At 52.1% G+C, this 21,088-nt stretch overlaps 3 protein-coding genes across 5 annotated transcripts; all 3 read left to right on the forward strand.

Moving 5' to 3' along the window:
* The first annotated feature begins 79 nt into the window (after nucleotides 1–79).
* Nucleotides 80–3,681, forward strand: SLC39A7 (solute carrier family 39 member 7). 3 transcript variants are annotated; one of them, XM_032253370.1, is made up of 8 exons: nucleotides 80–187; nucleotides 492–906; nucleotides 995–1,163; nucleotides 1,323–1,376; nucleotides 1,508–1,672; nucleotides 1,804–1,944; nucleotides 2,154–2,350; nucleotides 2,778–3,681. In XM_032253370.1, the coding sequence occupies exons 2-8, from the start codon at nucleotides 493–495 to the stop codon at nucleotides 3,048–3,050; spliced, it is 1,413 nt and encodes a 470-aa protein (XP_032109261.1). In that variant the 5' UTR covers nucleotides 80–187; nucleotide 492; the 3' UTR covers nucleotides 3,051–3,681. The 3 variants fall into 3 exon arrangements, with proteins under 3 accessions (XP_032109261.1, XP_032109262.1, XP_032109264.1); XM_032253371.1 differs by having other exon boundaries at nucleotides 121–906; XM_032253373.1 differs by lacking the exons at nucleotides 80–187; nucleotides 1,323–1,376 and having other exon boundaries at nucleotides 236–906.
* A 6-nt stretch (nucleotides 3,682–3,687) lies between these two features.
* Nucleotides 3,688–6,062, forward strand: HSD17B8 (hydroxysteroid 17-beta dehydrogenase 8). Its single transcript, XM_032253375.1, has 9 exons — nucleotides 3,688–3,965; nucleotides 4,152–4,369; nucleotides 4,471–4,587; nucleotides 4,698–4,790; nucleotides 4,894–4,979; nucleotides 5,083–5,167; nucleotides 5,368–5,410; nucleotides 5,604–5,678; nucleotides 5,868–6,062. The coding sequence occupies exons 1-9, from the start codon at nucleotides 3,914–3,916 to the stop codon at nucleotides 5,882–5,884; spliced, it is 786 nt and encodes a 261-aa protein (XP_032109266.1). The 5' UTR covers nucleotides 3,688–3,913; the 3' UTR covers nucleotides 5,885–6,062.
* Nucleotides 6,063–7,061: 999 nt separating this feature from the next.
* On the forward strand, nucleotides 7,062–12,039 carry RING1 (ring finger protein 1). Its single transcript, XM_032253374.1, has 7 exons — nucleotides 7,062–7,870; nucleotides 7,993–8,127; nucleotides 8,863–9,023; nucleotides 9,151–9,366; nucleotides 10,480–10,869; nucleotides 11,051–11,324; nucleotides 11,621–12,039. The coding sequence occupies exons 2-7, from the start codon at nucleotides 8,050–8,052 to the stop codon at nucleotides 11,720–11,722; spliced, it is 1,221 nt and encodes a 406-aa protein (XP_032109265.1). The 5' UTR covers nucleotides 7,062–7,870; nucleotides 7,993–8,049; the 3' UTR covers nucleotides 11,723–12,039.
* Nucleotides 12,040–21,088: the final 9,049 nt, after the last annotated feature.

A 21,088-nucleotide genomic window follows, 5' to 3' on the forward strand; every position in this document is an offset into this window, starting at 1 on the left:
CTCCCCTCAAATAACCTCCCCGTTCGCGCATGCGCGTTAGGGCAGGGTGGCTTCGTCGCTACTGGAGTGCCGCCATATTGGTAAAGGCATTAGGGCGAAGGTGGAACGGAACTTCCTGTTCTCGCGGGAGCTAAAGGCGGGACTGCCACGTCCAAGCAAACCGGGAAAGGAGAGGATCCCGGAGCCGGTGAGAATTCTCTGTTTTTCCATTCTATCCTTTCCAGGCCATTCCCTCACCTAATGAGCCATAGAGACGAGGGCCCAGAGAGTCCGTAAAGTAGCTGGTCAAAGACTAGTGTCCCAGAGCCCTACATCCGGGAGGGGGTTCGGCATAAAGAGAACTAGTCTTGGGAACTATGTAGGTGGGAACTTAAGGGAATGGAAGAGCGGCCCATAGAGGTGGACAGAGGGTGCGATTGGAGTAAAGCGGACCCTGTCTAGGTATAGAGTTGAGAGTCAAGTGGAGTCACTGTCTCTGTCCCTCTGGTCAGCATGATGGCCAAAGGTCTGGGGGTCCCCCGCTGGGTGGCCGTGGGACTGCTGACCTGGGCAGCCTTGGGGCTTCCGGTGGCTGGACACGGGGGTTATGATGACCTGCACGACGATCTGCAAGAGGACTTCCATGGCCACAGCCACAGGCACTCACATGAAGATTTCCACCATGGACACAGCCATGCCCACGGCCATGGCCACACTCACGAGAGCATCTGGCATGGACATACCCACGGTAACGACCATGGACATTCACATGAGGATTTACACCATGGCCATAGCCATGGCCACTCCCATGAGAGCCTCTACCACAGAGGACATGGACATGACCATGAGCATAGCCATGGAGGCTATGGGGAGCCTGGGGCTCCAGGCATCAAGCGGGACCTGGATGCTGTCACTCTCTGGGCTTATGTGAGTCTCCAGGGGATGGGAGAGAGAGGGGCTGGTTCTGGATTGCTGGGAAACTCCACAGTACTTGACCCTGATTCTCCCTCACCAGGCACTGGGGGCCACAGTGCTGATCTCAGCAGCTCCATTTTTTGTCCTCTTTCTTATCCCTGTGGAGTCAAACTCTCCCCGGCATCGGTCTCTACTTCAGATCTTGCTCAGTTTTGCTTCCGGTGGGCTCCTGGGAGACGCCTTCCTGCACCTCATTCCTCATGCTCTTGGTAAGTAACCTCTGACTTCTACCTCAAATCTAACCTATTTTGTTCTTTGGGGGAAAAGGGTTCTTTCTCCTTTCTGATTCCTGACCTTCCGATATTCCCCCAGAATACACACCCTTTGGGTCAGATATTCCCTCATTTGGTTTCCCCCCCTTCTTCCAGAACCTCATTCTCACCACACTCTGGAGCAACCTGGACATGGACACTCCCACAGTGGTGAGGAAGAGACAGATGGGGACAGGAGTTGGGGTGCTGGGGAAGGTCCGTTTCTCCCTATTCCTGACATCCTGCACTTAAGAAGTCTGGAATGCACATCTCCTTTAATGTCTCAATGCTTCTATTCCCAGGCCAGGGCCCCATTCTGTCTGTGGGACTGTGGGTTCTCAGTGGAATTGTTGCTTTTCTGGTCGTGGAGAAATTTGTGAGACATGTGAAAGGAGGACATGGACACAGTCATGGACATGGACATGCTCATAGTCACACACGTGGAAGTCATGGACATGGAAGACAGGGTGAGCCCAGGAACAACTTTCCAAAAGCTGACTTGCCTGCCTCAGAATCTCCTCATCTTATGGCCCTCAGGAGGGGGAGGACATATTGGAAGATCTGTTCTCCACTCTCACCAACTCCTTTCTTCCCTCAGAGCATTCTACCAAGGAGAAACAGAGCTCAGAGGAAGAAGAAAAGGAAACAGGGGGGGTCCAGAAGAGGCGAGGAGGGAGCACAGTACCTAAAGATGGGCCAGTGAGACCTCAGAAGCATGAAGAAGAAAAAAGAGGCTTGGGTAAGGGCCAGAGTTAGTGATAAATTTGGGCAAGGGACATCCTCACAAATCACATGGAATATGTGCTGTAGATAATGGCAGGTGTCTGGGAAACACTAAGGGACTGGGTGTGAAGTGGTCTCTGAGGGGACATGTGAGGACAGCTGACCAAGATTGGAACAAGTGGTGATGGAGGCCTCTGATCATTTTCTCTTCTTGTCCTGTACAAGATCTGCGTGTGTCGGGATACCTGAATCTGGCTGCTGACTTGGCACACAACTTCACTGATGGTCTGGCCATTGGGGCTTCCTTTCGAGGGGGTCGGGGACTAGGGATCCTGACCACAATGACTGTCCTGCTACACGAAGTGCCCCATGAGGTTGGAGACTTTGCCATCTTGGTCCAGTCTGGCTGCAGCAAAAAGCAGGTTGGTGATGTCTGCCGAACACGGCTGCCTCAAACCCTTTGTTTCTGCTCACTCACCCTAAACCCAAAACAGCCTCTTATTAGTTCCAAACAATTCATGCTATCATTGACAAGTCTCCTAGAAATGAGCAGGAAGAAGTTCTGGTTTCTTTGTCCTTTAGCTCAGTATTTCTTAAACTAAGGTCTATAAACAATCTGAATGGTTTAGTGAAGTCTTACACACACATACCTACTCAATCAGAAAGTCTGTGGAAAGGATCTCTGATCTCTAAGATTTTTTTCAGAAATTGTCTATTCCTCCCCCTTTTTACTTTGATGTTTAGTTTCCAAATCCATGTCCCTTATACCAATATCCCACCAGCCACTTCTAAACCCACTGATAATCTTTAGCTGTTGGTGAGTGTCTCTTTCTCTTTTCTGCCCATCAGGCGATGCGTCTGCAACTACTGACAGCAGTAGGGGCACTGGCAGGCACTGCCTGTGCTCTTCTCGCTGAAGGAGGAACAGTGGGCAGTGAAGTTGCAGGTGGTGCAGGTCCTGGCTGGGTCCTGCCGTTTACTGCAGGTGGCTTTATCTACGTGGCAACAGTGTCTGTGTTGCCAGAGCTGCTGAGGGAGGCATCACCATTGCAGTCATTTCTGGAGGTGCTGGGGCTGCTGGGGGGAGTTGTCATGATGGTGCTGATTGCCCACCTCGAGTGAGGGGTGGGATAAACTACCCCTGCCCCAAACCTCTACCCCTTACTCCAGGTCAGGGGTGTGTGGAGGTTGGGGGCCCTGGCCAGGGACATCCACCAAAGGAAGGAACTGTAGCCTGAGAAAATGGTTACTTTGGCATTAGGGCCTTCAAGGGCTGGCAGTCTTACAGAGGCGGTAGAGGTGAGAATGAGAGGCCAGAGGGAACATAGTGTTGGGCACCGCCTGACCATGTTGTTGCATTTGGAGGTCTAAATGGGGCCATGAAGAAGGCTGGAAGGGAGAGGGGATGATGGCAGCCTACTTGGTGTCCCTTACTCCACCTGTTCTGAGAGAACCAAGTTGCTACACAGAAAGTTCTGCAAAGTCCACTTCCCTTTCTCCCACCAGTTGGTGGAGGCTTCAGGGAAGACCAGAGTCCTGGACAGAGAGGGTAACAGGAATAGTCGGGGAATAAACATAAACATCAATCATGTGTCCTGATTTGGGAGTGATTTGGGGGATGGGGGGTGGGAGAGGGTTAGTTGGTAATCTCACGGCCTGAATTTTTGTTTCTATTTCTTTTATATCACTGTGTTTGAATAGAGGGGGAAGAGGGGTGGTGACCGGAAATAAAGTCCTCAGATCTTCCGCCCCACATGAAGTCTTTGTCTTTTTGGGGGGAATGGGGCCCCTTGTCCTCCCCACACCGTTGGCCCCCGAACAGCAGTGTCTGGCCACGCCCCCGCGGTGGGAGGTCGGCCAGCGCTGGTGGCCGCAGATGGCCTAAGGCTGGCGGGGCTTCGATTGGCCCCGGCTTTGCGTGAGCCACGCCCCCTCTGCACTAGGATTGGCTTAGTGCTGGGGTTCCCACCCACCCGCAGTCGGCCATGGCGTCTCAGCTCCAGCACCGGCTCTGCTCTGCACTGGCTTTGGTCACAGGTTGAGGGGGTGCTCTCCCGGGATGGTTTGGGGTGTTGGAGTGATGTCAGGGGCGTGTCCTTGGAGTCCGCGGCCGCTGTAATCTCTGGCCCCTTTTCCACATTTTACTAACTTTTTGCCCTGTGACCTCTGATCCCTGCCCTCTCCTCCCCTTGCCTGGTCCCGGCGTGTTCTGTCCTACCTCAGGTGCGGGGAGCGGCATCGGCCGGGCGGTCAGTGTGCGGCTGGCCGGAGAGGGGGCCACCGTAGCCGCCTGCGACCTGGACGGGGCAGCGGCACAGGAGACAGTGCGGCTGCTGGGCCAGCCAGGGAGCAAGGAGGGGCCGCCCCGAGGGAACCACGCTGCCTTCCAGGCTGACGTGTCTGAGGCCAGTGCCGCCAGACGCCTGCTGGAACAAGTGCAGGTGAACGCCAGGCCACCTTCTCCCTTTAAAGCTCTAATATTGCTTCCATTGCCCCGGCTCTTTGTGGGGTTTTTTTGATGCATAACCTCCCCCTCCCATAGGCCTGCTTTTCTCGCCCACCATCTGTCGTTGTGTCCTGTGCGGGCATCACCCGGGATGAGTTTCTGCTGCACATGTCTGAGGATGACTGGGACAAAGTCATAGCTGTCAATCTCAAGGTGGTGATCTCTGAACCTGCGACTTTTGGCCCCCTTAGTCCGGGGGGGCGAGTCGGAGGAGAGCTGTCATCCCAGCTGATCTTTTCTCCCTTGTTACCCTTTCCCACCAGGGCACCTTCCTAGTCACTCAGGCTGCAGGCCAAGCCCTAGTGTCCAGTGGTTGCCGTGGTTCCATCATCAACATCAGTAGCATCGTAGGAAAGGTCAGGTTGAGTTGGACGAGGTCAGCCAGCCAAGTGTCATAGAAAGGAGAACCCCTCCTTGAGACTGCTGGCTCATTCCACATCCCTGACTCACCACCTATAGGTGGGGAACATGGGACAGACAAACTATGCAGCATCCAAGGCTGGAGTGATTGGGCTGACCCAGACTGCAGCCCAAGAGCTTGGACGGTTGGTCAGATGCGTGAGGGCACTGGAGAGCACCTTGGGGGGTCTAAGGGAGGGACCAGCATTCAGTCCTCTCCAGAATCAGCAGCCACTCTCCTTCCCACAGACATGGGATCCGCTGTAACGCTGTCCTTCCAGGGTTCATTGCAACACCCATGACACAGAAAGTGCCACAGAAAGTGATGGACAAGGTAGGAGGCTGTGGGTGGAGGGCAGAATCATTCAGAGACTCAATCTGGGCTTCCCAGAAGAGAATACTGGGCACAATTCCTGGCAAACATTAAGTATTCAATAAACATATGAGGAATGAAGACAAAAAAGGGTCACAGACTTAGTCTTCAAAAAAATTTATAAAAGTGGCTTTCACCTGCGTATGAATATTTCCTTACAGATTACTGGAATGATCCCAATGGGACACTGGGGAGACCCTGAGGGTGAGCACCAAATGGAGAGGAGTCCCTGGGAAGGGGGCCTGAATGAAGAGATCCCAAGGTTTTGGGATTTTTTAGGGGACTGGTGGTTTGTGTCTGTGTTGGGGTTTGTGGGGGGGTCTTCGGTGAGAGATTTTGGCTATTTTGGGTCTATGGGAGTGAGCAGGATTCTGCCCTCTCTCCACCATTCTCATAGATGTGGCAGATGTGGTCGCATTCTTGGCATCTGAAGATAGTGGATACATCACAGGGGCCTCAGTGGAAGTCACTGGTATGAGGCCAACATGGGGAGGGAGAGGGCAGAGAATTGGAACCCAGACTATATGAGAAAGCAAGTAAGGGGAGTCTGGAGCCACTGGAAAGGGCAGAGGTTCCCAAGGGCAGGGATAGAAGTGGGCACCCCCCCAGCCCATTTGTCTCTCCACCCATGCATCTGTCCAAATGTTTCTGCCCCTCCCAGGAGGTCTTTTCATGTAACTGCCTCAAGGACCCTGGACTCTGCTCACCCCCCCCACCACTCTGCCCGGCCTCCTGCTGATGAGGACTCTAAGTTCCCAGGCTACAAAAGGGGTGGCAGTGTATGGCTCAGGAATGCTGAATATGGGAAGCAGGGGTGCTTGTGACCCTAATAAATTTCAAATCCTCTTCCCTGCCACCTCCGGTTCTTCTTGTGTCCAAGCCCTCAGACCCTTCCCCACTTCCCCCTCCTTTCCCTTTCCCGAAGGATTGTTCCCTTTCACTGCTTGGTCTCCCAGGGCAACCTCCGCCGCCGGGTGTGAGAGGAAAGAGTGTGTGTCACTGTGTATGCGTGACACTCTGGGTCTTTTTGGAGGGAGGGGTTTCTTCGTCACCCCCTTCCACTGGTTCTGCAGCACCAGTTCCCTCCCCCCAGCTCCCTGGGTCCTATGGTCCCCAAGGGTAATTTGTTCATGGCCCCATCCTGGTGTCCAGTCTGGCCTTGGAAGGGGGTCTTGGAACAGGTGGCCCTCCCCCACCCCTCTCCTTTCTGTGAGTCCCCCCTCCCCTTTCTCTCCACCTTACAATAGCTGCAGCCGGCCTGGGGTCGGATGGGGGGGATTAGGGGAGGGGGCCAGGATTAGGGGAATGAACCAGCCGATGAAAGGGGCTGGAGAGAACAGGAGGGAGGGGGCTGGGAAGAGGAGGAGGAAGGGGAGGGGGTCTGCGCTAATCGACTCTGGCGCCCACATAAGGACTGGCCACGGACTGAAGGAGAAGACAGGGAAGTAGGGGGCAACTGGGGTGGGGGGCGAGGGCACCCACTGCTGGCTTGTCCCAGAGACAGGCCACCCCCTGGCAGCCGCAGCCCAAGTCCGGGAGCCTCAGCACTGACGAGGACAGGACGCCCAGCACGGTCTCTTCCCCCAACCCCCGCCCCATATCCCTCTCATTCCCTGCCCTCATTGGGAATCGCACTGCCCCTTCCCCTTCTCTTTCCTCCGCATCCCCTTCGTTTACTCTAGAGTTCTGGAAGAGGCTTCTGCCCACTTCCCACTCCAGACATTCTGCCCCTGTGTACCCCACCCACACGCGCACACCCCCTCCCCAATGGGGGCCCCATCTTGTGTGTATCCCTGCTTCCGCGTGGTGTCTCCATTCCCCGGTTCCTCCGGTGCGCCTCTCTCCCTGCCCCGCCCCGGGCCGCGGCTCCTGATTGTCCAAACGCAATTCTCGAGTCTATGGCTCCGGCCGAGAGTTGAGTCTGGACGTCCCGAGCCGCTGCCCCCAAACCTCGAGGGGGAGAGCGGGTCGGAGGGTCTAGGGAGAACCAAAGCGGAGGGTGCAGCGAGTCCCCTGGGTGGTAAGGGGAATCCTGAGCACTTCGGGACCTAGTTGTGTTCTCAGGACTAGAGGACTAAAGGGGCGGAGGATGTTTTGCAGCCTTTTTCCCCGGGATCCTGGAATGAGGATTACGGAGAAGTGAAGGGGGTTGATCCCCAGAGCCGCCAGGGTACGCAGAGTGGGGGAGGTGGCCCTTTTCACGAGCCCTCGGTCCCCTCCAGGGGTCCCAAAGATTCCAGGCCCCGCCCCCCGGAGCGGAGGCCCCGGGTGGGGGCCTCTGGAAGGGAACCCAGGCTGAGATTGTTGACCGCGAGACGGTGCTGGGCCGGGGGCGGAGACCGTGGTCCCCACGTGGCGCACAACTCCCGGGACGCAGGATCCTCACGCCGGGTGAGCCCATCGCGTGGGCGGGGGAACTTCGGCGTCCACGTCCCGTCCCACCCGCGCCGCGAATGGCGGGTGACGTCTCCGCCGGCGGGGGGGGTGGCGGGTGGAGTGGGGGAGCAGGCGGAAGTGACGTAGGGCCCCAGCGCCCGGGCCATGGCGGCTGCGGTGGCGGGAGCTGCTGTCTGAGCAGCGGTTGCGGACCGAGCGAACTTGGCCCAGGAGCCCGGGCCTAGGGAGAGGCGCGGCGGCGGCGGGAGCGAGAACGCCTGGAGCCGGGTGAGGGGCAGCGCCGGCGTGGCGGCGGCGGGGGCGGGGGCGGAGAGGGGCGCTTCTGGAGGGGCGGGGTCTGCGCGAGGGGCGGCCCCCCTAACGCCCTCCTCCCCTTCCCCCGACCCCAGCCTTCCTCTCCTCCTCCTCGACTGTGCGGCCCTAGCAGGGGTCTGTGCCCGGTCACCATGACGACGCCGGCGAATGCCCAGAATGCCAGCAAAACGTGGGAACTGAGTCTGTATGAGCTGCACCGGACCCCGCAGGTGACAGGCATTCTCCCTTTCAGGCTTACCGCCTCCTGCAAACCCCTCCATCCACAGACCCCATCACAGACAGCTTCTTTTCCATAATTCGCTCTATTCTGCTCTGTATGGCCCTACCTTTGAATCATCTTACTCTTTTCACAGCCACTTACGCATTCATCTCATTTAATCCTCAAAACAGCCCTGCCAGAGAGGTGGAGCAAGTATTATTATCTTCATTTGAAAGATCACAAACAAAAATTACCTTCCCTCTTCCTCATTCAGTGTTATAAGTCAGTGCATATAAGACTCACTTTGGGAGTTTTATTAAACGTAGAGCGTCATGCCCCCCAGCATTCTGATTCAGTAGTGGATTGGGTACTCAGAATCTGAATTTTTCACAGGCATTCTATGGGGTTCTGATACAGGTAGCACCAGGACTTTAAAAATTTTTGTTGAATAGTCTTGCCCAACCACAGATCTGTGCCATCCTCACTCCTAGGCCACTTACCCACGTCAGATCCTCCTATTCCAAAGCTCCTACTGTTAGTTAATGGACACTAAAGTCTGTCTTTTCTCCATTCTCTCCAAGTCATCAGTCCTTCTCTTTCTCAGAGTTTTGTCTCCTGTAGAGACCAACATGGGTATCTAGATTCTGCCCTCTCACTGTATTTCTCAAAATTCTCATTTTATGGGCTGTTTCTAAAACCCCTTTCCCCTAACCCACACCACCTTTCTACTTACTGATACCTCCAGGAAGCCATAATGGATGGCACAGAGATTGCTGTTTCCCCTCGGTCACTGCATTCGGAACTCATGTGCCCTATCTGCCTGGACATGCTGAAGAATACGATGACCACCAAGGAGTGCCTCCACAGATTCTGCTCTGACTGCATTGTTACAGCCCTGCGGAGCGGGTAATAGGAAAGACATGTTTGAGATAAGATGAAGGCGTACAAAATTAGGGCCCTCTCATTGGTCTTGGTTCAGCCTAGGCTCAGTTCCCTTGACTGACCAATCAGGGCTTCCCTTCTCCTACCCCAGGAACAAGGAGTGTCCTACCTGCCGAAAGAAGCTGGTATCCAAGCGATCCCTACGGCCAGACCCCAACTTCGATGCCCTGATCTCTAAGATCTATCCCAGCCGGGAGGAATACGAGGCCCATCAAGACCGAGTGCTTATCCGCCTGAGCCGCCTGCACAACCAGCAGGCATTGAGTTCCAGCATTGAGGAGGGGCTGCGCATGCAGGCCATGCACAGGTGTGAGGGTCAGGAGAGAAACGGGACTGCTGGGATTGGTCCGTGGGTCAGAGTCCTGATACTGTCTTTGTTGCCTACTAGCTTCTAAGCTTCAGCATCCTAAGAGCTACCCACAGACTGCTCATTAGGACTGGAAATCATGGGTGTAAATTGCAGTTTCTTAGTAAACAACTGGCACTGCTATTCTTAAAGAAAAATATAGGACTGGGCACAGTGTTTCACATCCATAATCCCAGCACTGTGGGAGGATCGCTTGAGTCCTAGTAAGCAACTGGCACTGCTATTCTTAAGAAAAATATAGGGCTGGGCACAGTGGCTCACATCAGTAGTCCCAGCACTTTGGGAGGTGAGGGTGGGAGGATCGCTTGAGTCCAGGAGTTTGACACCAGATTGAGTAACATAGGGAAACCTCATCTCTACAAAAAGTTAAAAATTCAGCTGGGCGTGGTGGCACATGCCTGTAGTCCTAGCTACTTGGGAGGCTGAGGTAAGAGGATCGTTTGAGCCTAGGAAGTTGAGGCTGCAGTGAGCCATGATCATACCACTGCCCTCCAGCCTGGGTGACAGAACAAGGCCCTGTCTCAAAAAAAAAAAAACAAGGAAAATTATAGTTTACCCCTTGACTTTCTAGAAGTTAGAACAATAAACAATAGAGCGATTTTGAGAATCAGCTCTGGATTCATACTGCTAGAAGTTAAATCACCTTCTAGGCTAGTATCCCTCAGTCTTTCATGTGTATCCAAATTACTTGTAGGTCTTCTTAAGATGCAAACTCTGATTCAGTAGGTCTAGAGTTGGGCCTGAGAGTCTGCATTTCACAAGCTCCCAGGGGATGTCTGTGCTGCTACCACACTTTGAGAGGTGACAGCCTAAGATCACTAACCAGTTACTTAACCTCTCTAAGCTTCAGTTTCCTCAGCCATCAAATAGAGATAATTACCTGTATCACAGGATTCGTTGTATTAGGTGGGGGGATTGGTGCAGAGTGCTTAGCACATAGTGTTTAGTGCTAAGATCATCATTAGGATTTTCCCTATGTCTTAATTCTCTGAAGTTTAAAGTCTTAGCCCTTTATCCTGGATGTTTTTTAACCTTAACCATTTGCTTCTACAGGGCCCAGCGTGTGAGGCGGCCGATACCCGGGTCAGATCAGACCACAACGATGAGTGGGGGGGAAGGAGAGCCTGGGGAGGGAGAAGGAGATGGAGAAGATGTGAGCTCAGACTCCGCCCCTGACTCTGCCCCAGGCCCTGCTCCCAAGCGACCCCGTGGAGGGGGTGCAGGGGGGAGCAGTGTAGGGACAGGGGGAGGTGGCACTGGTGGGGTGGGTGGGGGCGCCGGTTCAGAAGACTCTGGTGACCGGGCAGGGACTCTAGGAGGGGGAACCCTGGGCCCCCCAAGCCCTCCTGGGGCCCCCAGCCCCCCAGAGCCAGGTGGAGAAATTGAGCTCGTGTTCCGGCCCCACCCGCTGCTCGTGGAGAAGGGAGAATACTGCCAGACAAGGTGAGGAGCCCTGTCTTTCCCCAACCACTGAGAAACCAAAGATCACATAGATTTCCATCAGAAGTGGGCTTTGCCCAAACCCAAAATACCACCCCAACCCAGAAGCCATTTTGGAAAGCCTCTACCTCCAGTCCCCATCTGAGGCATCCTGGCACTAAGCCTGTCCTCCCTCCCACTCCAGGTATGTGAAGACAACTGGGAATGCTACAGTGGACCATCTCTCCAAGTACTTGGCCCTGCGCATTGCCCTCGAGCGGAGGCAGCAGCAGGAAGCAGGGGAGCCCGGAGGGCCTGGAGGGGGTGCCTCTGACACTGGAGGACCTGATGGGGGTGGTGGTGAGGGTGGGGGTGCCGGAGGAGGTGACGGTCCTGAGGAGCCTGCTTTGCCCAGCCTGGAGGGCGTCAGTGAAAAGCAGTACACCATCTACATTGCACCTGGAGGCGGGGCATTCACGGTGAGAGCTTCTGAGGGCAGTGATAGAAGAGGGGAGAAGAGGGAGGGTGGTCTGGGCCACACAGAATCATAAGCCTGGTCTGACTCATCAGCACTCTTCTCTACATCCTTCATCTCTTTCTCTGTCCTTTCTCCTTTCCCATCATCCATGTCCTTCTTTCTTGCCCCATCCTTTTTATTATTCCTTTTTTCTTTCCTCCTCCCTTGGTCACCTTTTGCCTCTCATTCATTTCCTTTTCCATCTTCTGCAACTTTCTTCTCTCTTTTCCCCCTCTCTCCCTTTTACTCCCTCCTCAGACGTTGAATGGTTCGCTGACCCTGGAGCTGGTGAATGAGAAGTTCTGGAAGGTGTCCCGGCCACTGGAGCTGTGCTATGCTCCCACCAAGGATCCAAAGTGACCCCGCAAGGGGACAGCCAGAGGAAGGGGACCATGGGGTATCCCTGTGTCCTGGCCCATCACCCCAGCTTCTTTGTCCCCCAGTACCCCCAGCCTAGCCAGCCAGCAAGAGGACACAAATGAGGACATGTGGCTTTTATACAAAGTATCTATATGAGATTCTTCTATATTGTACAGAGTGGGGCAAAACACGCCCCCATCTGCTGCCTTTTCTATTGCCCGCAACATCCCATCTATATAAGGTGTTGGAGAAGGTGAAGAACCCTCCCCTTCACACCATCCTACCAACAACAAATGTGCTTTTTTTCCTCTTTGAAACCTGCAGTTCTGTGTGTCTGTTTATCAGGGGTGTACAAGAAAAAGGAAAATAGATTGGGGAGGGAGGTCTAGAAATCATGTAGAATCAGCCTTGGAAATGGGGAGAAAAATGTCAGGTTATTTGTGATATGTCGTCAGAAACTCCAGATTCGCAAATCTGTATGAAAATAGAAACCATCTATGAAGCTGAAAGAGAGGAGAAAGAACAGACTGGTGTGAAGTCAGACCCCAAACTTTCCCTCTAGAACCTGAGTCGCCCAGGCTGAAATCCAGGGTTTCAGCACCAAAGGGAAAAGCAGGAAAATGGCTCAAAAGAGAAAGGGATGTTTGGAAGTCACTGCCAGCAGCTGGTTTCCACAGCTGGAAAGAGGGAGGGAGGTGGGGAGGGCTGCGGAGCAGCTCAGTGTTCCCGGTCCGCCTCCCAAAAAAGGGCAGGCTGGGCTGCGGACTAGGAGCGTGAGTACACAGCCTTCGCCCGCCGCGCGGCGGGGCTGAGCGGAGGGAAGGCCGCCCGGGAACTGTAGTTCTGTGTTGGTCCAGGCGGCGGCCGAGAGCATAGGAGTCGGGGCATCGAGGAAAGCCGCGGCTGCCTCCCGGCCTCGAGTTCCGCGAGCGGAGCTGGGCACTAAGCCTGAGGCTGGGGGACTGGGGCGCACGCCTGCGCTCCGGGTCCAGGGCTGTGCCGGGATTTGGGAAGACGAATCGCTTCTCCAGAACCGACTGGGGGTCCTTCCACCGCCCCCAGCCTCTCTGCCTCTCACTTCCTGTTTCCTCTGCTCGTGGTACCCCCAGCCCCTCCGGCCCCAAATTCCTCCCCTTCGCTCCATTCTCGGTCTCGCTGGCAGAGGAGCCGGCCGTGCAGGTGAAGCCCTCTTGGCCCTCCCAGTTCCGCGGAGTGGACGGCCCGCCCGCGGATCCGATGGCTTCCTTCTCCACCCTTGCGATTTCTCCTTTGTTCGCCTCCTCCGCGGTGCCTCAATCCCGCAGACGAAGGTGGGGGATCCTCCAGCCCCGACAAGTACTGTGGACCAATGGGGCTGACTGGCCCCTGGCCTGCAGAAGCAGAAAACACCCACTTCTACCCTCGTAGGAGCTCCTTTCTACACCCACTTCCCTGGAACCCGTGATCCTGACGCCCGTCCTCCCAGACCCCAGCAGCCAGGAGGTGTGGGTATACAGGGAAGTTGTAGTGGGAGGCAGGTGGGTAGTGTTTCTAGAGTTTCAGGGTAGAGAAGCAGGTGGGAGGAGTCGGGTGAGATACCGAGGTGGAAGCCGAAAGTATGGGGTTAACCTGACTTCTCTTCTGGCTCCAGGGGCTGCCGGGATCGTCTGTCCTCACCCTCCTTGTCCTCCCCAGCCCTAACCTACTGTCAGCCTCTTCTGTCTCTGCCGCCCGCCCCGCCTTCACTCTGGAACAGCCTGTCCCTTCCAGCGTCCCCAGTCCTCACCTTCGCCCCGCCCGCCCCACTTCTGTCTTTATCACATTTCCCCCTTTCGTGCTTCTCTCCCCGCCTCTGCTGCGAGTGCTCTCTCGCCCTTCTTCCCCCATGACTGAACCTCAGAGAAATGGCTGTTTTGTTGTTGTTGTTTTGAGACGGAATTTTGCTCTTGTTGCCCAGGCTGGAGTGCAATGGTACCATCTCGGCTCACCACAACCTCCGCCTCCCGGATTCAAGCAATTCTCCTGCCTCAGCCTCCCGAGTACCTGGGATCACAGGCTTGTGCGACCACGCCCGGCTAATTTTTGTATTTTTAGTAGAGACAGGGTTTCTTCATGTTGGTCAGGCTGGTCTCTATCTCCCGACCTCAGGTGATCCGCCCACCTTGGCCTCCCAAAGTGTTGGGATTACAGGCGTGCGCCGGGCCAACAAGGCTGTTTATTTAGGTGACACCATGTGGAAGACACACAGGAACCCCCTTGCATCCGGGCTTCACTGGGGCATTTCCTTTCCAAGTCCTTCAGTCCCTCCTAGTCAAGCCTGCATTACTGGGTCAGGCAAGGTGAGAGATACAAAGTATACAAAAGAAAACTTTGCTATTTTGTTGAGGAAGGAGATACATGTGGAATAGTTGACAATGCAGAACAGGGTAGAGGAAGGAAGGCTAATACAGTCAGACATACCTGGGTTCAAACCTGCCCTGCCACTTACAAACTGAGCCACCTTGCACAAGGCACTGTGCAAGTCTTCCCTCTGTTTCCTCATCTGCAAAATGGGGGAGAATAGCAGGTTGCCCTGAGAATTTCGAGATAATACGAGTAAAGTTACATGCCTGACAGATCACTGGGTCTCCCAGTGCGGATCGCAGACTAGCAGCATCAGCATCACCTGGGAACTTGTTAGATATGCAAATTCTTTTTATTTTTTTCTTTTTTTTCTTTTTTTTTTTTTGAGATGGAGTTTCACTCTTGTTACCCAGGCTGGAGTGTAATGGTGCAATCTCAGCTCACCGCAACCTCCGCCTCCTGGGTTCAGGCAATTCTCCTGCCTCAACCTCCTGAGTAGCTGGGATTACAGGCACGCGCCACCATGCCCAGCTAATGTTTTGTATTTTTAGTAGAGACGGGGTTTCGCCATGTTGACCAGGACGGTCTCGATCTCTTGACCTCGTGATCCACCCGCCTTAACCTCCCAAAGTGCTGGGATTACAGGCTTGAGCCACTGTACCCGGCTAGATATGCAAATTCTTGGGCCCCAACCCAGATCTGCTGTTTGAGAAACTCTGGAGGTAGGGCCAGCAATTGCATTTTCCCAAGCCACCCATGTGCTTCTGATGTTCACACAAGGCTGAGGACACAGCAGAAGATGCCCCACAAAATGTTACCACCTTGCCTTATAGTGTAAAGGATGGCAAAGAGCCCGTGTCGGGGGGCTCTGTGACTCCCAAGTGGGAGGATCACTGTGGGCAAGTACGAATGTCAGGAGCTGCCTCACAGAGGAGGTGGGACTGGGCTGGGGAAGGAAACAGAGAGGCCTTTCTGCAGTGGGTGAGAGAGATGGGGGAAGATCCTTCTCCCTTACCCTACCTGGCACCCAACACATTTTACCTCTCTCAGGCTTCAGTCTCCAAAGCAGAGTAGACCGTGTATCTGAACACAGAAGCTGAGCTCTGGAGCCCAGAGCCTCAGGGGCCTGAGGGAAGGTGCCCCCAGGAGACCTCTGCCCAGGCAAGGCCTAACTCTAAGGGCCCTGTCCTTGCCTGGCAGCCCTCAATGCCCTGGTGAGCTGCTCACAGGAGGCTGTGCTTGGGGCTCCTCCACCCTCAGAGTCCACCTCAGTGAGGAGGGAGGTGCCACTGAAACCCCCAACCACTTCTTCATTTGGGTGTGGGGCTTAGCCTCTCCTCCCCCACCTCTGTCTCCCCTGCTTCCAACTGCCCATGCTGCTCTCATGCCTGTAACTCCAACACTTTGGGAGGCCGAGGTGTGTGGATCACTTGAGACCAGGAATTCAAGACCAGCCTGACCAACATGACAAAACCGTGGCTGTACAAAAAACACACAAATTAGCCGGGCGTGGTGGCTCATCTCTGTAATCCCAGATACTCAGGAGGTTAAGGCATGAGAATCACTTGAACCTGGGAGGTGGAATTTGCAGTGGCTGAGATCACCCCACTGCACTCTAGCCTGGGTGGCAGAGTGAACCTCTATCTCAAAACAAAATAAGGAAAAAAAAATGCCCGTAAGAGTTCCTTTATAAAAATAAAAATAGAAAACAATAGATAACTTAATCTCCAGAGATCTCCATGACAAACCCCCACCATCAAATCCTAGCCCCCCAGCTAATTCTACTGAAACCCATCACTTCCTCCAGAGGCTGCTGGGTTCTTCCTGCCTCAGGTGCTAACGCTACACCCAGCACCCATATCTGATGAGCCATCTTCCTGTGCCCACTCCTTGCTTCACCAGGCCCTGTTGTTACAAGTTTACTGGTACTCTTCATGTTATAGGATAAGTGAGACCTTATTGTATTAACTTGCCCCAGGGTATATCCTCTGGAACTTGGCAATATTTCTCCCTATGATGTATCAGGGAGGTTGATGATTGACACATGCTAGAAGGAATTAAATACCCTTAGAGGTCAAAGGATCACTTGAGAGACCGCTAATCATTTCAACCCTTTCGGGAAACGTGTATTGAGTCTACCATGTGTCAGGAGTTGTTCTCGGACCTGGGTCTCACAGTCATGTGGCATGGCCCCTGCCTTCGAAGGATTTGATGTAGGGGAGGTTTAGAATGAGCATCTCAATATTGAATCCAACACCTAGTCCTATCCATTTTATCTGCTCTAATATATCTCAAGTCTGTCCACTTGTTTTCAGCCCTCCACATCCCTGAGCCAGCCTCCATGTGGACCATGTGGCCTCCTCTGAATCATTGCAGTGGCTGAAGAGGCTGGGAATGGCCTTCGCTACAATACGATGCACACCTAAGAGGGATCCTTTAAAAATGCAAATCTGATTGTTTCAGTCACCTGCTTAAACCCATTCAGTGGTTTTCCATCGATCTTAGGTTAAAGACCCAAGTCCTTAAGCTGACCTCTAAGGCCCTGCAAGGGGTGGCCCCTCCTCTCCAGTTTCATCTCCCACCACTCCCCCTCACTCGAGTGCTCTAGTTCCTGTCCGCTTTGTGCTTCCTCCTGCACAGACCCTCCAGGGAGGCTGGACCCTGTGCTGGAAGCGTCGTTTTTCTGTTCCTCTCCTCTTAGCTCCTCTTTATTTTTCAGGCCTCAGCTTCTCAACAGCCTCAGGGAAGGCTTTCTGACCTTCTTTTCAGGGTCTAATTCCCCTCTTATAAGCGCTCACACTAAGGTGTACCTTTCCTCAGAGGCACTTGGCCCTGTTGGAGTTCTACATTTGTTGATGATTATGTACAGATTGATGTCTGTCTGCCCCATTGAATGTAAGCTCCCTGAGGGCAGGGACTATGACTGCATCTGCTCTTGCCATTTTCTGGACCTAGCACTGGACACTTCATAAATAGTGGTTGGATAGATGCATTCATGCCAGGACCTGGGCAGGAGGCTAGATATTTCAGGATTTCGGAGGTAATGAATTAAGGCCATGATTCTCCCTCCTGTAGCTGCAGCCCAAGGGTCCCTTGTGCTGTTACCTAATACTGTTACTTCTTCCCTTCATCTTGCCTGTGAGACTCTCTCCCCTATTAAATTTTTGGTTCCCCTTTCTGGTTTTGCCTCATTGGCTTCAGAAGCCAGCATGGAATAATGCAGCAAGAACACAGGATCCAGAACTGGAGGCCGGGTGCAGTGGGTCACTGCTAAAATCCCAGAACTTTGGGAGGCCGAGGCAAGAGCTCTGAAGTTTGAGCTCCGAAGTTCAAGACCAGCCTGTGCAACATAGTGAGACCTCGTCTCTACAAAATATTTTTTAACTTTTGTTTTAAGTTCTAGGGTACATGTTCAGGATGTGCAGGTTTGTTACACAGGTAAATATGTGCCATGGTGGTTCGCTGCACAGATCAACCTATCACCTAGGTATTAAGCCCAGCATCCATTAGCTATTCTTCCTGATGCTCTCCCTCCTGCCACTCCCCCTTCTGACAGAACCCAGTGTGTGTTGTTCCCTGCCATGTGTTCCTGTGTTCTCATCATTCAGCTCCCACTTATAAGTGAGAACATCTGGTGTTCCCACACATGTTCTTATGTGGTGGTGCATGCCTATAATCCCAGCTACTCAGGAGATTAAGGCATGAGAATCACTTGAACCTGGGAGGCGGAGTTTGCGGTGGCCGAGATCGCCCCACTGCACTGTAGCCTGGGCAACAGATTGAACCTTTATCTCAAAACCAAACAAACAAACAAAAAATGTCCTTAAGAGTTCCTTTATAAAAATAAAAACAGGGGGCCGGGCACAGTGGCTCACACCTGTAATCCCAGCACTTTGGGAGGCCAAGGTGGGTGGATCATGAGGTCAAGAGATAGAGACCATCCTGGTCAACATGGTGAAACCCTGACTCTACTAAAAATACAAAAAAATTAGCTGGGCATGGTGGCGCGTGCCTGTAATCCCAGCTACTCAGGAGGCTGAGGTAGAAGAATTGCCTGAACCCGGGAGGCGGAGGTTGTGGTGAGCCGAGATCGCGCCATTGCACTCCAGCCTGGGTAACAAGAGTGAAACTCCATCTCAAAAAAAAATAAAAACAGGAAAAAAAATAGATAACTTAATCTCCAGAGATCTCCATGATGAAACCCCCACATCAAATCATAGTCCCCCAACTAATCCCACTGAACCCCGTCACTTCCCCCAGGGGCTGCTGGGTTCCTCCTGCCTCAGGTGCTCACGCTACACCCAGCACCCATATCCAGTGAGCCATCTTCCTGTGAGGTTTTCTATTTCTGTGTTAGTTAGCTGAGGATAATGGCTTCCAGTTCCATTCATGTCCCTGTAAAGGACATGATCTCATGATCTCATTCCCTTTTATATGGCTGCATAGTATTCTATGGTGTATTATGCATATTACATTTTCTTTCTTTTTTTTTTTTTTTTTTTTTTATGTTGAGACAGAGTCTCACTCTGTCACCCAGGCAGGAGTGCAGAGGCACAATCTCAGTTCACTGCAACCTCCGCTTCCCAGGTTCGAGTGATTCTCTTGCCTCAGTCAACTGAGTAGTTGGGATTACAGGCATGTGCCACCACGCCCAGCTAATTTTTTTGTATTTTTAATAGAGTTAGGGTTTCACCATGTTGGTCAGGCTGATCTCGAACTCCTGACCTCAAATGATCTGCCCGCCTTTGCCTCCCAAAATGCTGGGATTACAAGTGTGAGCCACCACGCGGGGCCACATACTACATTTTCTTTATCCAGTCTTTCATTGATGGCCATTTGGGTTAACTCCATGTTTTTGCTATTGTGAATAGTACTGCAAAAAACTACAAAAGATTTAAAAGTTAGCCAGGTGTGGTGGCTTGTGCCTGTAGTCCCACCTACTTGGGAGGCTAAGTAGGATACCTTGTGGTAGGATACCTTGAGCCTGGGAGTTGGAGGCTGTAGTGTTCTATGCTTGAGGCTCTGAATAGCCACTGCATAGTGAGATTGTATTTCTTTTTCAATCTTTTTAATCTAGCTAACTAGGAATAGAAAGTAACTTCCATTCGGGTGAGGTCTTCCTAAGTATAAACAAAAACAAAACAAAAAAAAAAAAAGAAAAGAAAAGAAAATAACTTCCATAGTCAAGACAAGGATACCAGTTATTACTGTTCCTATTCACTCTTCTCCCAAGAAGTCTGAAGTGACACAAGAAGAAAAAGAAGAAATAAAGCTATCACTATACATAGACAATTACTATACATGGATTGCTTACTATACAAAGAAAATTCTCAAGAATCTACAAACTATTAGAACTAATACCTTCCTTGCTGGGGGCAATGAGAATACTTAAACATCAATACCCCTACACCGCAGCAATAAACAAAATATTTCATTTTAAGAAAATACCACTTGTAATAGTAAAAATCATAAGATACTTAGGAATAAATATAATAGTCTGTGTATGATCTTTATGGAGAAAATGATAAAGTTTTATTAGAGAACATAAAGAAGTTATAAAAGAATAGGAAGAGATGCTATGTCCTTTATGAAGAGGGTAGTTTGATATAAAGCTGATAAGTTTTCTCAAATCTAAAAATTCAGTACAATTCTAAGCAAAAATCCAACAAGATATTTTATGGAGCTTGACGGATTGTTCTTAAAATTCTTCTGGAAGGGGCTGGGCACTGTGGCTCATGCCTGTAATCCCAGCACTTGGGGAGACTGAGGTGGGCGAATCACAGGTCAAGAGTTCGAGATCAGCCTGGTCAACATGGTGAAACCCCATCTCGACTAAAAATATAAAAATTAGCTGGGCATAGTGGGGGGTGCCTATAATCCTAGCTACTCGGGAGGCTGAGGCAGGAGAATCACTTGAGCCTGGGAGGCGGAGGTTGCAGTGAGCCGAGATCATGCCACTGCACTCCAGCCCTTGTGACAGAGTAAGACTCCATCTAAAAAAAAAAAAAAAAAAATTCTTACGGAAGAATAAATGGCCAAGAAAAAACAAAACTTGAAGCTGAAGAACATGAGCTCCCTTCCCAAACCATACGTCACAAGTTTACTGGTTGAAAGCTGGAGCGATTGAAACAGCCTAGCCCTGGCACATGCACACATAAATAGACCACAGCACAGAACAAAACTTTTTTGAATCAGACCCTAATAGGGTTTGGATCTGTGTCCCTACCCAAATCTCATGTTGAATTGTAATCCCCATTGCTGGAGGATGAACGGTGATTGGATCATGGAGGTGGATTTCCCACTGGCTACTGTTCTCATGATAGTGAGTAAGTTCTCATGAGACCTGGTTGTTTAAAAGTGCATAGAGGCCAGGTGCAGTGGCTCACACCTATAATCCTAGCACTTTGAGAGGCTGAGACAGAAGGATCACTTGAGCCCAGGAGATCAAAACCAGCCTAGACAACATGACGAGACTCCATCTCTACAAAAATACAAAAAAATAGCCGGGCATGGTGATGCATGCCTATGGTCCCAGCTACTGAGGAGGCTGAGGTGGGAGCATCGCTTGAGCCCAGGGGGCAGAGATTACTGTGAACCAAGATTGTGCCACTGCATCCAGCCTGGGTTACAGAGCAAGACTATGTCTCAAAAAAAAAAAAAAACAAAAAAAACGTGTGGTACCTCTTCCCTTCAATCTTCCTCGTGCTCCAGCCGCATAAGACATGCCTGCTTTCCTTTCACCTTCTACCACGATTGTAAGTTTCCTGATGCCTCCCCAACCATGCTTCCTATACAGCCTGTGGAATTGTGAGCCAATTAAACTCCTTTATAAATTACTCAGTCTCAGGTATTTCTCTATAGCAGAGCAAGAAAGAGCTAATACAGACCCTCAAAAATACAAGAATTGGTGTATAATGAAAGTGACATGAATCAGTGGGAAAGTTCAATGGTTTTGAGTTAACTGGCTATCCAAACAAATATACAAAAAATAGATTCTACTTTATATGCTACCCAGAAGTAAATTCCAGATAGCTAGAATGAAAA

Source organism: Sapajus apella, unplaced genomic scaffold (genome assembly GCF_009761245.1).
Source record: "Sapajus apella isolate SASKATOON/1434 unplaced genomic scaffold, GSC_monkey_1.0 scaffold83, whole genome shotgun sequence".
NCBI classification, from domain to species: domain Eukaryota; kingdom Metazoa; phylum Chordata; class Mammalia; order Primates; family Cebidae; genus Sapajus; species Sapajus apella.

Coding starts and splice junctions, on each gene's coding strand:
- HSD17B8 (XM_032253375.1), top strand. CDS start 3,914: ATGGCGTCTCAGCTCCAGCACCGGCTCTGCTCTGCACTGGCTTTGGTC. Junction 5,168..5,367: donor CACAGAAAGTGATGGACAAG/GTAGGAGGCTGT, acceptor ATTTCCTTACAG/ATTACTGGAATGATCCCAAT. Junction 5,411..5,603: donor ACACTGGGGAGACCCTGAGG/GTGAGCACCAAA, acceptor CCATTCTCATAG/ATGTGGCAGATGTGGTCGCA.
- RING1 (XM_032253374.1), top strand. CDS start 8,050: ATGACGACGCCGGCGAATGCCCAGAATGCCAGCAAAACGTGGGAACTG. Junction 9,024..9,150: donor GTTACAGCCCTGCGGAGCGG/GTAATAGGAAAG, acceptor CTCCTACCCCAG/GAACAAGGAGTGTCCTACCT. Junction 9,367..10,479: donor CGCATGCAGGCCATGCACAG/GTGTGAGGGTCA, acceptor TTGCTTCTACAG/GGCCCAGCGTGTGAGGCGGC.
- SLC39A7 (XM_032253370.1), top strand. CDS start 493: ATGATGGCCAAAGGTCTGGGGGTCCCCCGCTGGGTGGCCGTGGGACTG. Junction 907..994: donor CTGTCACTCTCTGGGCTTAT/GTGAGTCTCCAG, acceptor CTCCCTCACCAG/GCACTGGGGGCCACAGTGCT. Junction 1,377..1,507: donor ACATGGACACTCCCACAGTG/GTGAGGAAGAGA, acceptor TTCTATTCCCAG/GCCAGGGCCCCATTCTGTCT.